Genomic DNA, 16,972 nt, shown 5'->3' on the forward strand with positions numbered 1-16,972 from the left:
ATGTCGATACTTCGATAAATCGAGTTACTTCCATCTCTAGTCTGGCAGCGCTGTGTTGACAGCATTGTTTTTTATCCCATATTAACCATTCATAAACAGATAAATCGTTATCTTGGCAAAAAACAAAGGCAATGGAGAGCACCAACGACCTCACAGACGAGCTAATACGGCGTCTTAGTGTGAGCGGAGTGCTAGGTGAGTGGGAACAAGGAATCCCAATTGGGGAGGCACCTGTTGGGGTACCAATGCATTTCATTCATGCGATTGTAAACAATTTTCAGAGGAGGTTATTCCGAGCAACATGTTCGAGGAGACGAACATCTACGACGACAGCAACGACGTGGAGACGGAGGCGGAGCCCGATGACATAATCATAGTGCACATGGACATCCGGGAACCGCTCAGCACCCTCAAGTCAGTGCCCACTTCCTGTAACACTTTTTATACATATTTTACGATTGTTCATCTCTGTTTTAATTAGGAAACTTGTTGAGCGCAAAATAGGGGTTGTTCTGAACTACTACTCCTTTTGGTTACAAGATGCGCAAGAGGTAAGTTACCAAATACCTATATGGTTCCCTTTGAATAAAAATGATTATTTCAGCTGGAGCCGCACAAGAACCTGGTGGATCAATGCGTCAAAGGAGAGGGCTTAGTGCAGATAAACGTACAAATTCAAACCATACACAAACGCATCAACATTGCAGATGTCCTCAAGCCCACGGAAGCAGCTCTGGCTGCGCTAGCCACCGAGGAGCCGGTCGGTCAACTTTCTCCCCCGGACACGTCTAGCATACGAAGTTCTCCCAGCGAAAGCCCCATCAAAACGACGGGCATCAAGCGTAGCCTGTCCGAAGATGAATTCATGGAATCGGGCAAGGACGTGAAGCCTGTATTGAACTGGGTACTGGACAGCAAGTTCAAGCGGGAACAAGCGCGCTTGAAAATCCCTGAGGCTGCCATCGAATGGTCACAGGCTCACGTCACTCACTGGCTGGAGTGGGCTGTGAAACAGTTTGACCTGCGAGGCATTAACATGAACGACTGGAAGATCAACGGCCAGGAACTGTGCGCCATGACCCACGAAGAGTTCAGCAAAAAGCTGCCACGCGATCCGGGCAACGTGTTCTGGACGCATCTGCAGCTTCTCAAAGAGTGCAACTTTGTGTCCGTGGTACACAAGCAAGTGGAGGAGCAACGGAAGCCCAAGCAACCGAAATTGGGTGATGCAGCCTCGTTGGAACAACGAATCATGCGGAAATCTCTTCAAAAAGCCAGCGAAGGTAATGCCATCACGCCTGTGAAAAGTTCTCCCTCGCCCGGAAGCCCCACAAATTACACCAGCATTGGATCGGGAAACAATGGACAAGTACAACTCTGGCAGTTTCTTCTGGAAATACTCACAGACTGCGAGCACACGGACATCATTGAGTGGGTGGGCACCGAGGGCGAGTTCAAGCTGACCGATCCGGATCTCGTGGCCCGTCTTTGGGGTGAGAAAAAAAACAAACCCGCCATGAACTATGAAAAACTTTCAAGGGCGCTGCGCTACTACTACGACGGAGATATGATCTCCAAGGTGTCTGGCAAGCGCTTCGCCTACAAATTCGACTGCGACTTGAAGCTACTCATCGGCTACGACGCGTGCGAGTTGTCCAGGCTGGTGAATGAGCGGAAGAGGTCGCCCGCACGGAGGTTATCGCTGGAAGCTGGCAAAGAGGATACATGACATGTGGAGCTAGTGGTTAAGGTAGAACCCGACATACTCTGGAAGTACGAGGCACCTTAACGTTGGCTAAACTGGTCGAAAGACGGCGCCTGTTTAATAATACAAATTGTTACGCATTTTACACTCTTAAGGCACACGATTTTATTATCCATTTCATATTCACTAAGCTTTATAATCTCTGTCTATTTAAGCTATAGCAATAAGTATCGCTTCTCTACAGCTAAACATCTTAATCTTTATCTGAATAGTATCTCTATAGTGTATATATTGAATATTGTTCGTTACATGATTGTTGCGATTGCGATTTTTGTAAAATCCATAAAACTAAATTCATTTCCACTCGATTTCCATTTGCTTCCTCCTCGTTGGCGGCATCGTTTTGTGTTGATGGTTTTGTTTGTGATTTTACGTGACTAGTTTGCTTGCTTAACTGATCTAACTAACTCTAAACGTGGGCATTTAGCGGCTCCAGCTAAATGGCGTCTCAGTTTGATCGATGATGATGATGATGGCCTGGCGGAATGTGCACGCAAATGCTCCATTCCCGGCTGAACTGGCGTTAAAGACACCCGCTTAGCGCCGTCAACCGGGATAATACTACGTTTGCATTAAGTTTGAGTCTGAGTTTTGTGATGCAGCACTACAGCTCCGTGGTGATCTCGTCCTGCGGTCGGAAGCCCAGCTTGTAGAACTCGTCCTCCAGCCAGAGCGAGCTGGCGTTGAGATCTGAAATGAGATTGCCGCTCTTCAGCGTGTTGAAGCTGCTTCCAAACGGATCGGAAGCCCTCGGCTCCTCGAACTCGTGCAGGCTGATCAGTGACCCGAACAGATGCAGTTTCTGCTGCGCCGATGCACTGCTGCTCCGGTCTCCTGCCATCAGTTCGCCCACTCCCTGGGGCATCGCCGTTGGCGTCACCTGCTGCCGGAAGATGCTCGGCTGCTGCTGCTGTTTCTTCTTTGCGGGAGCGGCGTACAAGACCTCCTGATGGCCGTTGGCGGCGTGCGAGGCCTGGAAGAAGTCAATCAGCTGGCCCACCTGCGGCTTGTACCGCTCCAGGGCTTGCTCCGACCAAGCATGTAGCCGGGACCAATCCGGCGGTGGAGCCGGTATCAGCTCCATCGGCCTGTTCAGCAAGATGAGCAGCTTGGCCAGATCCCGGACAATGGGCCGGTAGGAGTTGGCAGCCGCCACCTCCCCGGAGAGATAGAGCTTGCGTATCTGGCGACGCGTGTCATTGAGCATGGCCAGGAAGTGCTCCGCATTCGGACGCATCTCGTTGAGTTGCCGCAAAAAGTCTGCCCTGTCCATGGTGTTTTCGTTGATGAGCTTTTGCTTGACGGACTTCCGCCGGCGCTTCCTCTTCACCAGCATCACGGCCACGGCCAAAAGGGAGAGGCAGACCAGGAAACCGCCCAGCAGTCCGGCCAGAGCAGCCATCAGAGGGCCGGAATATCCGGTCGGCACGCACACTCGTCCCATGAATTCCGTGTGGGCGGACCACTGATCCAAATAGCCGGTGGGGCACTGGTCCACGCACTGTCGGGTATCCGTCACCAGGTACATGGGGCACTTGATGCACCCCGCCTTGTTGCAGCGCAGGCAGTGGGAGCTCGTGGACGCCGGGCAGCCTGAAAGTAGAGAAGATGGAAACGGAATCGGGTTAGTCACTCTGTGGGTCACTCTGGCTCCCTCAATTAGCGCTGATCAGCCTAATTGTCCCCTCATTTGCATACAAGCTGGTCGCAGCACTCCCACGGACAATTGTCCATTAAAGACTGAAAATTAAGTCAAATGAGTACTGCATAGATCCTATTTTGTTTTTAGTTCCAAGTTCCCTGAGTGGAAGTTCAATTCAAGAATAAATTTAAACATAGTTTGTACACCTCTAAGTAATAATCTACACAGTTCTCTCAAACACCAAACTCAAAGTCAATTTATTCATGTAAATATGACGGTAATCTTTATGGAACCCAATGCAAATGAACCCTAACTATGTTGTCAAGCTTTGTTTGCTCCAAGTCTATGACATATCTTGAACAAGTCTATTTACTTCTGCGCTGCAACTCCCAGCCCAGGCCTTTGTGATGACAAATTCAAGGTAATGCCAACAAAGAGTGTTTGGCTTTTGGCTGACCAAACAGCATTAGCATATAGTCCGACCACCCCCTTTCGGCCTTAGGCCACCAAAAGTGTTGGGCAAACAGTAACGGCCAGAGATACATATTCTAGGAATAAGGCGGACGCGACAACTGAGAAAGTTCAACATGGTCCAACAGCAGACTGAGTCTTGGTCTCAGTCTCAGATTGGCTGGGGGCTAGGGCGTCGTCTGAGATCAAAAGGTTTTGGAGGAGCCGCCGTAGTTGTCAACAGACGGAACGCACAGAGACTCCCAAACAGGCCAGAAGTTCGCCAGCCAGTCGTCAGGCCTTATCTCGGCCTGAGCCTCGGAAACGGGCAGCTGGCCCATTTATCTTGGACAAAAGCCAGAATTTTGATTCTGGCAGCCGAAGAGCGGGCCGCAGGAACAATAACATTGCTCCACGTACGTCTGGTTGTCGTCCTCTGTCCTCAGTCGTCCCATTGCGATGCACTTGGCGTCGGTTCAGGTGGCTCAGCATCGTCATCATCAATGGCATTAACTTGTTTATGCGCTAATCAGACACACACAGCCCCCAGGCGGGAGTCGGTTTTGGAGCACCAGTTGCCAGTTTCCAGTCGGCAGTCAGCAGTCGGCATCGAAGCCACGATCGCGCAATCACCTTGGCCCTGGCCATGGCCAATTCCCAGACTGGAGCAGATAATCAGATGTAATTCGTAATTGATATTGCTCAGTGCCCACTGCATTTGTCTGTTTCAGGTTGAGTCTCTTTTTGTGTCGGATGGTATTCCTTCGATCTCAGGGGGCTGGGCGTGCAGTTGATCAATGATAATTGGTTATTAAATGGAAGATTGCCTTTATTCCGCCTGTCAATGCTGTCTTCCACCTCTCGGATCTTCTTTATTTCTTTTTTATTCTTTGGCTGATCATGTAAATGGCCCGGAATTGCAGACTGCTGGCATCTCGGAGCGATATAAATAATGATATCGATTGGTCAGAGATAGAGTCCAATGATACATATATGGCAGAACAATTTGTCGATTCGATTGGAATGGAAGAAGTGCAGCGAGAGGAGATCATCATGGCAGATCGGATCAGAGATTGGGCCAATTTGTTGGCCATCCTTTTGCAATCAGCAAGATCGGATTAGAGCCTGGGCCGTCTCTGGGCCAAGAATACTGGCCCTTTCCCAAGCCCCATAGCCACGCCTGAAACTCTTAAATTTCTCCTCACCTGCCGCCAAATAAGAGACTGCGACTCGGAGTAAAACTTTGATGACTACAACTATATTTACGGCAGCATCATTACCATCATCATATGTGGGAAAGGCGAAGAACCAATAACCGCAAAAAATGTTTAAACTTTCTTCTCATGAGTCAGGGCAGGGAGTCGGCAGAAGAGCTCTCGGATTGAGGCTCTTAGCACATGTGGTGCCAAGTGTCTAGGCGTGTCAGACCCACAGCTATAGGCACATATATAGATACAAAAGAGGAGAAAAATGGGATGATAATCGACAAATTACTTTCACTCAAAACAAACAGAAACTACGACGACGGCAGCTAGGCTGGGGGCATAAAAACGTAATAAAATGTTTATCGGACGATCACCGTCGAATGAAACACGCATAAAAGTAAATTCATTAGATCACTTTATAACTCGTATATCTAGATAATTGCTGGCATCGGGGGACTGGAGCGGGGTGGCTCTGTTGGGCCTCACAAAGGCCCAAGGTCGTTCCGAATCAGAGGGTTCGGCCCATTTAGCTGACAAAATGTGGAGCTGTCGCTCATGCCGATTCGCGCTGATCGTCGATCGTAAATTGTAATTTGCTGGCTCTACAAAGCCTGGTCATTGTCATGGGACTTTATTTATTTGCTCAGGAGAAGCCAGGCCAGGCAAGGCAAACACACTTGGCTCTTGTCTGTCAATTAGGCATTTGACATTTGCATAAATGTTTATGCAAAAAACAGTCAGCGACAAAACCAGAGACCAGAGCCAAAAAAACGACTAAAATAAACAGAGATTCTATGCACTCTCGGGTTGAGTAAATAAATATTACGAAAAACAAATGGCATACTTCAAGAGTATGAAGGAAGGAAGTCCCAGTCCCAGTTCCAGACCAGTCCCCATTTGTCCCGAAATACTGCCATGAGCTGGCAAATTGAACAATTTTTTTGTAGCAGTTCCGCCATCAGCCGTAAGTCAATTTTTGTTAAGCGAAGAAAGTCTTTTTTTTTGGGTCGGAAACAGGGCCAAGACATGCTGGCCGCATGAGCAAACGGCGTTTATTAAAATAACGGTACTTAAGTACGCCCTAAGCAAACTGCACTCCACTCCAGACCCCATCAACATGCAACAAAAGGGGGCAAGCCACACAACCAGAGCAACAACAATAATCGGGAATGGGCGGTGCCTGGGACGACGGGAAACAGCCAAAAAACCAGCACAAAATTGACAGAGAAACGACTTTAATAAGCATATTCGAGAGACATCAGAGACCTCTTTTTTTATGAAGAATTCTAAGTGGTTCTCCATAGAAACTAAAGTGCAAAATAAGCAAGAAGCATTCAGTCATCAAGTATTGGCTTCTGATACTCTATACTCTATACTATTTATTTATTTCTTTATTATTTATGATCATGAGATTGTAGTCACTGATCACTGAGATCACTGAATCAGCCTGGGTTCCCTTTTACTCGACTTGCCCTGATCGATTCGAGGAGTATCATGACCGAACTCTACACACCCAGACCCAGAGCCCGGTTCATGAACTCCATAAATTGCAGAGCTACTCATAAATAAGAAACTCCCAAGGAGCGCCCAGCTCCAGCTCCAACTCCAACTCCATCCTACAATTGCGTTTTTAATTGCCAATCCATTTCAAACACGTCAAATGACAATTTATTATGAATTATTATTGCTGTGCGGCCCGACTCCAAAGTATAGGGCTGAGATCTTTTCATTTCTTTAGATTTTGTTACGCCGTTTTGCTGATAAATTGCCGAAACGAAAATATTTCAAACAAAGCACCAAAAAAGCAAATACTTTTTGCATTTTTTGGCTTCAAACATCCGTTCGATTTTTGTCATGATTGTCACGATTTTCTTGCTGGACAAGACAGACTTTGACTTTAAACTGAAACCCCGACTGCCAGACTGCCAGACAGCAGCACAGACATTTTCACAAAAAAATACAATATCTGGTTTTCTTAAGTTTCGTTTTTTATGTTTTTTGGAAAGTAATTAAAATGCAGCTGACGAAATAAAGTTTTTCAGAACTTGCTTAAGGTGCATTTTAAATGATTTCTATTTAAGAAGAGGTTATTCTTCATAACTTTAACTTTTAAATCCAAGAATCGGATATGTTCGAGGCAGCTAATTGCAGGCGACATGAACACGATGTGAATTTATGGCCAAAAGCATAGAGGCAGGCATGTGGCCAAATTAACACCTCAATAGTCGGCGAGGTTTCCTTTTCCATGACCGGTGACAGATATCGGGAAAACTGATTGGAAAATCAGCGCCAAGTTTTTGCTGTGGCGCTTTTTTTGGGCCTTGGTTGCTTGGTTGCTTGGCCAGTTGCTGCCAATTGGCAACATGTTTCTGGCCATAAAAATCAAATTTACAACTGCAGCTGTCGACTGAAGTGCTGTTGTCTGGGTTAATTTACTGGCCAATGATCATGCGTTTGCCCGAGTCGGGTTGAGTTGCCCACTACAGAGTCGGTTGGTTTGGTCTCTAATTGCCGGCACAGCGCGAATAACTTGACATAAATGCATGTTGAGTTTAATTGTTTCATGTAGACGCGAGTTCCTTGTGCCGGCAAGCCCACACACAGAGCTCTCTCAACAAAGTTCTGAAGGAGCAAGGAGGCAAGTAACTGGGAAGGGAAATTCCAGCGGAGAAAATAGTTTAAGTAAATGTCACAAATTAAATTGGCTGGCAAGTCGCAAAGGCGCAATCGGCCCACTGACATTTGCATAATTTCCAGATAGGCCACACGTACACCGTGTTTGCATAATAAAAAGATACTGCACCGATAGGCAGACAAGCAAATAAATAAATTAGTAAATGCAAATGCTGGAAGCAGAACGAAAACACCATAAAACCGTACTAATAAGCGGTAATGACAGCTCGACTTGACTCTGGCATTGGGCTTGATTGAGAAAACGACAACGAAATTCAATCAGCCGTCGGGAGGCGGAAAGGGGAGGGTCTCCCAACAAGATCAGATCACTATTATATTTCAGCCCCACGAGGAAATAGTGTCTTGCCCAGATAATCCTCCACACTCTCCGATCTGATGTCGCAGAGGTATAACTTTGTGATTAAATCTGACAACCAGACTCGTTCCATTTTATCATCCATTCACCAGAGAGTATGAGTTATAGCCTGGGGTTTCCAGTTTAAATTGGTAGGCCTTTAGATACCTCATTAAATAGAGTACTCTGCTCATTAGAAAAGCTTAATTCATCAAAACAATAGCTCGCCAAGGCTTTGTCTTTTCATTAACCTTCATTAAATGTTGTTTTTGCATTAGCGCGGTAGGTGTCCAGCACGTTAATAGCCAAATAAATTAATGTTTAGCTATTATTTTTAAGAGGAACACGAAACCTCCTGATACTCCTACTCCCGGAGAACTCTAGTTGCCACACAGTTTGTGTGTCTTTGTCCGCGGTGATCCCTCATCACTCTCGTTGCAGTTTCAGTTTCTCAACTCCCTAATCCATCTAGCTAAGCCATCTAGCCATATACAAGTCTGATTTTGCAATATGTCAAGTAATCTGATAGCCAGATAGCCAGATAGCCAGCCTAGACACACGCACAACACACACACTCCCGGGCCTAAGCCAAATCCGTATGGCCAGCGAGTCCCGTCCAAGCCAATTAGCCAACGAGTGACTCCATGCTGATTAGCATGACGAAATGTCGTAGCATTTGGTGAGTAGAAAAACAGAAATATCAAATAAAACATGCCCCATGGTGGGTGAATGGGGCAAGACCCACAAACAACCAAAAACCAAGACCAAAAATGCCGAAAGCCCCAAACAACAGAAACAGCAGAAAAGCCAAAAGTTCAAATGGTTCAAAAAGCCGGCAAGGCAAGGCGGTCTACATCAAATAGAGCCATTGATAGAGCCTGGATCTTAAAAGAGGGGATATGAGAGGTGGCGAAGGAGGAGCTACTTTGTGAAAACAAATACCTGCAGAGCACTAAAAAATGCGACAAAATCTGCACAAAAGCTAAACACACGCCACGCAGAGATCTGGCCAGGAGACTTCGACTGGTTCGAGTGCAGCACCACTGCACCACTGCACCACTGCACCACCGAATGCTCGGCCAAGTGGGGCTAGACTTGCGCAATGCCGCGACGCATGCGCGGGCCGAAACCCCACTTAGACCCCACCTCAGTCCCCCCTCAAACAGTTGCACTTTTCGGTCTGCAAATTGGCCAGCTAAACGCCGGACTGGCCCGATAGCGGCCGCCACAAAACGTGGCGATAATTTTGTTTCTCTCTTTATTCGTATCTCCGGCAGTCCGGTTTTGAGTTTATCAATTAATTTGAATTTATTCAGAGGCGTTTAATGTCTTCAATGATATTTCGCGTTGAAACGAAATCTAATGAAGTTGACAGGCCGATGGCTGCTCGGTGGCTTCTCTTCTTTCGCCGGTTGTGGGGAAAGTGGCCGACAATCATCGGTGACAGCGGCCAGTTCAATTAGCCAAAAAAATAATTGCAGACTAGAGTTGCAGAGTCGTGAAAGCTGATTGTTGACCTCTGTATCCAATTTATATTCTTGTGTGTCTGATTTATAATCAGCCATTTGTATGACAATAGTTTTGTTCACTTCTCTTCCGGCTGACAAATATCTTTGACAAACAAAACCCTTTTGTGCGAGTTCAGGCCACGTTTCAATCAATTATGATGGTTATCCTTTCTTAGCCATTGCCATAGAAATTGTTTGACAAACAGTAGCTGGTAGCTGCTATCTGGTAGCTGGAAATTTTCCTTAACCACATACACCAAAAATGAGAGTAACAACTTCGACAGCTTCCGTAATTTCCAAAAAAAAAAAAGATATACAAAACCCTGGGCAGACAAGAGATCCACAAATGAGCAGAGTCATCGAACAGGGAACTCTGGGGAGACCACAAAAAAATAAAAAAAAAACATAAAATAAAAGACACAAAGCCAACAGAAGAAACATGTTGGCACGAAGTCCAAGTTATCCAAGGTAGCCCAGACATGTCGCTTGACTTTCTTTTTAAGGTCGGCACCAGTAGCAGCCGCCGAGCCTCATTAAAAAATGTTTTACGTTTCTGGCTGCTTTTGGGACCAACCGACTGCCTGGCTGACTGACAGGCGAAATAATTAAATTTTTGAGCAAATGATAAGCTATGGAGTGAAACACTCCAAACTGTAACAAATGCGTAGAAAGTTGCATGTGCCACCACCGACTTGCCACCGGAGTGGCTCCCACTTATGCATATGCAACATGGAAGGGGCATGGGAGGAGGGCTTTGCACGCCTGATAAAGTGTCAATAATGCGGCAGCCGACAGCTTCCACATGTCACACAAATCAGTTGGAACAAAACCAACCACGAGTACTTGACCGAATTCCGCGCAGACAAGAAACAAACAGGCAGTCCCCGTCCCCGAATGAGTAGCTAAAAAGCCACAGAGCCAGACAAAACACACAAAGCTGGTAGACCTGGTAGAACTTGCCACTGCAACGTGTGGTAATTATGCCCAGCTGGGAGTTCTCCGCGTGAGAACTCAAGACTATAATTTGTAAATCAAACACATTCCGATTTGGTCTTGATTCTGGTTGCAATTAAATGTCAAAGTTTATCCAGCTGGCAATTGATCTCAATTCTCAAATCATTTTTAAGTAAAACTTAAAAAACTGTGCCTTGTTAAATGGTTCTATTGCTTCCCAGGCATTTGCCTGCCCATTGAACTCAATTTAAGCTTTGAGGGAAAATCTAGTCCAACTCAGCTCAGCTCAATAGATTTTATGGCCATTGAAGTCATATTAACAATTTGAAGACTTTCACAAACACTCTCAAGAACCCATCTGCCGAGATTTGTTTGTTCGGATTTTGGATGCCAGAGATGATGCCCAGCTATGCCCTTTTTCCGCCTTCCATCGAATGCATTCCCATTGCAGCATGGCTGCATTGCAGCATTGCAGACCCGCATGAGCAGTTGGAAAATAAATATTTTCACACATGGCAGCAGCGAGCCGAGAGATATATTTCGTTGTCATGGTTAAAGGAAAGACACAGGCAATATATATTGCCGAGTCAGTTATATATATAAGTATGTTGATCATAATCTGCCAGCGAACACGACGACGTCACAATGTCGCCACCATTTTGGGAGGGAGGGAGGTCCGATCGTGCCCCAAAAAGGGGAGAAATATGGCAAAAATCGTGCAAATAAAGAAAAATAAAGCCAGCACACATGGCAAGTATGTGGAAAGCTCGGAAAATGCTTCCTCGAAAAGGTGGAATAGTGTGTGTCTGCATCAATGTTTGAGTTTGTTTGAACAATTAATTTTGCTTTTTCGATTCGCGGCCTGGGGAGTTGGGGACTTTCCAGATGAAAACGCTGGCCCCAGAATGCGGGCAGGCAGTGTCAGCTCGTATTTATGGCTTCGAGCTCCCAGCAACAGCCATGAATAGCCGCATCAGCCATGTCCCAGATGATCATCGCTGCGAGATTATGATGATGACCATTTTGGCTGTGAAGTTCTGTTGGAAAGTCAACTCGGCACGCTGTTGCAATGCGGATTTCCACGGAAAGGCAATTTGATGACGCCAATAAAATGCGCTCAAAGGCAATTGATTGTTGTCGACGCGACCACAGACATGCGCTTCTAAAGGCTCGAAAGCTTGGCCAGATCGGGCGGGACGCGCCAGACCAGATCGGGCCACCTCCAAGAAACTCCAAGAAGAAACCGACTCCGGCCCACAAGCCACAAGCAGCTGCACTCCAAGCCACACAAAGTCAAGCCACAACGGCAACCACTTCGCCGGCACAGCTGACAACTCCAGTGCCACTTGAGCCTTCAAAACTTGCAGCTCGAAGTGCATTTTGAACGAAAACCAAAATAATGTAAAAAGAGCACAAGAATGCTGTCTTGCTTATGGGCTTTCGACCTCAAAGTATCCAGTATTTCAATATTTATGGGTAATTGTCAAAACCACAAATAATCCAGAAGCCTTGAATGAAGGTAAGCCTTAGGGTGCAGGGCACAGGATAAGGATTAAAATGGATTTAAATTCAGACAATAGACTAGGAAACATACAGAGCCTCCATAATCCTCAAACTTATTAGAAAAAACCCCTAACACCCTCCTATATACCCTGTTTGCCGGCCCAGGGTATCATTTCATCCAAAAATATGGTCCACGGAGGCTTGAAAGCTCTTCGGCACATGGAATATGAAAAAATGTGAGAAATACTCGAAAGATGCATCAACTCTGTTCGTTTGGCAGTTTGGGCTCAAGGTGAATGTATGATTCGATTTTGTAATTATGAAAAATGAACCTAGGCCTGACCCCCAAACCCCGCTGAAAAGTACTGAACTGAATTCGATTCCTATCTTCGAGAGCGAAACTTTCACCAAAAAAAATAGTTTTAAAAATAGATATGAAGGAAAAAACTTTCCAACTTTGACTAATTAATGATTCCCCGAAAATGCGTAGCAAATTTAGGTGTCAGAATTGGTTGCAGCACGGAAACAGAAACTGTCTGTTGAGATAGTGACTGCTCTGTGACTGCAACATGTCGCCGAACATTTGAGTGCAGTAGGTCACTCAGTCAGTCAGCCGTTGGCTTGGGCGTGTCTTGTCTATGTATTGTTAATGCCATTAAACCGTAGCCCGTAGACTGAAAATTTTGTTTAAATTGAAACGCCCACGCGGCCCCAACAAGCCGCAGCAACACGGCACCCAACAACACTTGTCAGGCGAGCGAGGCAAGCGAAACGCAAATGTTTGAACACATGTCTATGTAAGTGCAACCCACAGCAATTGCACTTTGAACGCTGCTTTTAATTACCCAAAACGAACAAGAGCCGCACCAACTAAGACGTAAAGAACTAAACCAGTACAAAGCGTTGAAAGGGCAGCAAAAAAAAAAATAAAGAAATCGAGCTTTTAAAGTGAGCGGTGGCCTGACGGTGGCAACAAGTACTGGCCAAAAGTAAGTGTTGCACCTTTAAGTACTCTTCCAAAGACAGTGGGTTAGTGGCTATATATTTTTTATAATTTAAAAATAAAACATACAACTTTATTAAGAGATTCAAAGGTAAGCTATTTTCTTTAAACCTTTTTTATTGACTTTCTCATCTTCAGATCACCTTCCTCTCCAATTATATTCCACTTTCAGACGCAAGTCAAAAATAATCATTAATAAAAAACTAATTTAGTGGCTAAGCCCACTGTTAACTAGAAGGCCTCTCCGAGCCATAACCATTCCCCACCAACTGTCGAAAGCCGAGCGGCACATGCGCGGCAGCCAAGCGGAAATGGTCGCAAATTGTGGCAATAATTGCGATCGCACGTCGAAAAGAGCCACAAAGGCGGGCAGCGGCAGCCGAAATTACTAAATTCAATCTCGCTTGATTTTTCACTTTTATTAATTCGCTGGCTTTTCTTTATCTCTTGATTTTCTACTGGATACTGGATACTGGATAGTGGATACTGGATGGAGTGTGTTGGCGCTGCTGCAGCCCCAGTTGAGAAATGAAAAGTTGCTTAAATCAACAGAAATTAGCAGAGGGCTGGCACTGATGGTGGAGACACCAGAAGGGGCACTTCGTCTATGGTCGTTGCAATGGGAAATGGCTGCTGTCAAAATAATCTGCAGAGGTGGATTGGGGGGAGCCAGTGCAAGTGTCATTCAATGACATTTTTATGATGGACATAATAATACATTTTCATAAAATGTAACATTTTCATTTAACCATGATTATGAAATTTCCGCCAGCAAATTGGTTAGAGTCCAAGCTGAGCTCAGTTCGAGAGGGAGAAGTCATCTTTGCTGGCGGAGGGAGTTGGAGCTGGAGTTGGAGGCGAGTTTTAGGCCATAAACTGCATTTGGCCAAAAAGCCAATGCCTTTCCCCCACTTTGGCTGTGGCTTGAGGTCTGAGCCAACGCATTGACATGGCTGACACATGTTTCGGTTTTGGTTTTCGCTTGAGCAACTTCATTTGAATACGCTTTTGGCACTTGCCTAATGAATAATTTTTCAGTGTTCAAGTTTTCCTTGTGGCTATGGCTATGGCTATGCAGTCTTACCACGATTTCCATACACAAAATATACATACATACGTATATGAGGCAGTTGTTTACCTGCAACGAGTGGATGGAAAAGAAAATATTAGTCTTCATGGCGGAGATAAGACACTACAGTCTAAAGTTCAACTATTTTGACCCACTCACCCCCGACCAAGAAAAATTTAAGCAATTCGGCGACAAATTGGCATTGCTGACACCCACATCGAGTTATCTCTAGTTAATTGATTGAGTTCACCGAGTTGAAGAAATAATAAAAATCAATTGAAAAAGTCTCATTTTGGGGTCAAGCGCACGGCTGGCGGTGACTTGACTGCCAAGTCACAAATCCACGTAATTTCGGCCAATAATATTGCGAAAAATTGTTGAAAAAAATGTTTTTACAGTTGCTGTTGCTTGTTGCTGTTTCTGCTGTTGTTGTTGTCATTAACACGCCAATTTAAAGCTATTCATTCATAAATTGTTTGTAGTTTTGATTTGGCAACTCACGCGGCGCCCGATTTCGCTGTGAATGGAAGCCGCTGGTATCGAAACGTGCCCCAAAATGTTCAATCAAAAACGCATTACGTCAATATTTTCGATTTTCATTAATTGTAGAAACGAAAATATCGAACTCGAACACCAAGAATTGCGCAACGAGCCGACAAACATTCGTAAACATTGCGTGACATAATAATTTTTAATTATATTTCGTCTCCGGCAGTGCCGAGTGAACTTGAACTCGGGTTCAACTGGCCGCTGATCCGGCTGCTGATCAAGTGGGGAAAAGGGGGTCGAACCCGGGCCTCCAATCACGCGTAAATAAATTGTTTAAAATCGTATATAAATAATCAATAAAAGACACATTCTCGAACGATCTTAAAACTATAAAAGTTCTGGTTTCTGAATAAGATTCTTAGCCTTAAAAGTTTTATTGATTTTCTCACTAAACTCTCTCGCCGACTCAATGATTCATCAAAACTTGACTTGTTTGAGCATTTAAATTCAATGTAAATTCCTGTTTTATTATTTAATTATTTTGAAGCCACCTTTTCCTCTATTTTCCATCGAACACACTTAATATTCCACCTGTTACGCCCTGGGAATATAAAAAGTATTCAATATTCTCGAAATGGAAACTTCCAAGTGTCATAAAAAAGCAAAAATACAACGAAACTCAAGAGGGTCATTGCTCTTGGTCTTGGACTCAAAAGTTTTGTCGCTCTGGATGGACTTCAAGGGTATCCGAAGATCGAGCCACCGAAAATATTAATACTTTCTTGGCTATTAGTCATAAATATTTTACTTCTATTTAAAGCCTAAAGCGAAATCAGGTCATTGTCATTATAGAGAGTGTATAGCTGATAACTTGTTGCCATTAAAGTCTTATCTTTTGTTTGTAAAAGATGGAGATAAAGTATCTCGAATGGATCTAGGACAGATTGCATCCTAATGACTCCATAGACGAACTGCGGATGCTGGCAAGTGCCTGCCCCAAGAATGATAAGCTGCAGCGCCGATTAGCAGGCTTGGAGCTGTTGCCATTAGTCACGCCGACCACTTGGTTGTATAACTTTGGCAGAAATCCCCTCCACAGCACCCAGTCATCGCTGTTGCAATAAGCTGCTCGGATAGCCAGTGAATTCCAAACACCCCGACCGGCTAATTGCAAAACTGCCAGCCGCCCCCCATGACATAATCATCATAGTTGCAAATCGCTGACTTTGGCAGTTGCATTCTCAGCTCAGGTTCTCGGGTTGCCCGCCTTGCCTCCTTCCTCGAATGGCTGATAATTAATGGGCGAGGGCAGCGGAGCCCATCGGAATTGATTTATGATCCCCTCAATGAGACTGTTAATTACAATATACCACCAGAATGAAATAAATAAAAATATCAAAAAAAGGGCAAACCATTTTTTAGTACTTTTTGTTTATGGCCAAAATATTACAAAACTGGCCAAAATTTATGGAGGAAGAGCCCTCCGCCATCCGCCATCCGCCGTTCAATGTCATGCCGCGTTTGTTTAAATTCAATTCGTATCTGCAATTGGATGATTTCTGTATCTGTATCTGAATCTGTATCTTCTCATCCGCTGGATACATTGGGCAAGTTTTTCGGCCGTGTTGGAAATTGGTTCTGTAAGTGGCAGCCATTCGCTGCGATACTAAAATTAAAAAACTATAGCCGCCAAGTGGTAAAGTGGATGCTGTGGCTGGTGCTGCTACTTTTGCCGTTGGTTCTTCGGATTCCATGGACTTTAATTAAGAGGCTCGCGAACATTTAACGGTTCTTTGCTTAAGCAAATGCGAGCAAATGCATAAATTGTGGCGTATTTATAAGATACAAGTCGCGAATCGCGATCTACCGATTAGCCAGCCAGCAGCCGCTGCAGTCCGACATGCAGATACATACAGTTGGCGAAATTAAAGCGTTCCCCCGTTTAGATTAAATAGAAAAGCAAACGGGTTGGGCTTCTGCGGAAATCTGGTAAGGCAGCTCGTCACAAACGCTCATCGCATGGGCTTATTCTGAGTTCTAGAACGTATGTCTCTCTCTCTGATCCGAGTCATTAACGCTCTATTAATAAATTCATTAATCAAAGAAATGGATCCAGCTTTAAAATGACAAATCGATTATGCAAATATGTGCGATTCTAATTTGGCAACTTTTTTTGGGATTATAATCGATTTCCTTGAGAAGTTATGGAACCACTTTTTTGAGAAATTAATGAAAGGAAATGATGACATCTTTGAGAAATGTTAAGAGATATAAGAAAAAAGAATAGCTATAGTTATAGCTCAGACTGTACTCTGCCACCTCTCTGGAACTTGGCTGGGAAAACGTTTTGTTTTGT

At 44.8% G+C, this 16,972-nt stretch overlaps 2 protein-coding genes across 2 annotated transcripts in view; one reads left to right on the top strand and one right to left on the bottom strand.

Moving 5' to 3' along the window:
* Positions 1–2,073, top strand: LOC6501333 (DNA-binding protein Ets97D). The gene is made up of 4 exons (XM_001954974.4): positions 1–195; positions 282–414; positions 482–551; positions 605–2,073. Exons 1-4 carry the CDS (start codon positions 132–134, stop codon positions 1,727–1,729), a joined length of 1,392 nt encoding a protein of 463 aa, XP_001955010.3. The 5' UTR covers positions 1–131; the 3' UTR covers positions 1,730–2,073.
* Positions 1,846–16,972, bottom strand: part of LOC6499258 — a 27,226-nt gene continuing 12,099 nt past the window's right edge. The window contains exon 3 of the mRNA XM_001954975.4: positions 1,846–3,358. Within this exon, the coding sequence (XP_001955011.1) occupies positions 2,370–3,358 (989 nt within the window). The 3' untranslated portion in view covers positions 1,846–2,369. The remainder of the gene's footprint in view (positions 3,359–16,972) is intronic.

Source organism: Drosophila ananassae, chromosome 2L, assembly GCF_017639315.1.
Source record: "Drosophila ananassae strain 14024-0371.13 chromosome 2L, ASM1763931v2, whole genome shotgun sequence".
Lineage (NCBI taxonomy): Eukaryota > Metazoa > Arthropoda > Insecta > Diptera > Drosophilidae > Drosophila > Drosophila ananassae.

What these genes read in the sequence shown, in the direction of transcription:
- LOC6501333 (XM_001954974.4), top strand. Translation starts at nt 132, where the DNA reads ATGGAGAGCACCAACGACCTCACAGACGAGCTAATACGGCGTCTTAGT. An exon ending in GAACCGCTCAGCACCCTCAA is followed by an intron (nt 415 to 481) that starts GTCAGTGCCCAC and finishes TGTTTTAATTAG; the next exon opens with GAAACTTGTTGAGCGCAAAA. An exon ending in GGTTACAAGATGCGCAAGAG is followed by an intron (nt 552 to 604) that starts GTAAGTTACCAA and finishes TGATTATTTCAG; the next exon opens with CTGGAGCCGCACAAGAACCT.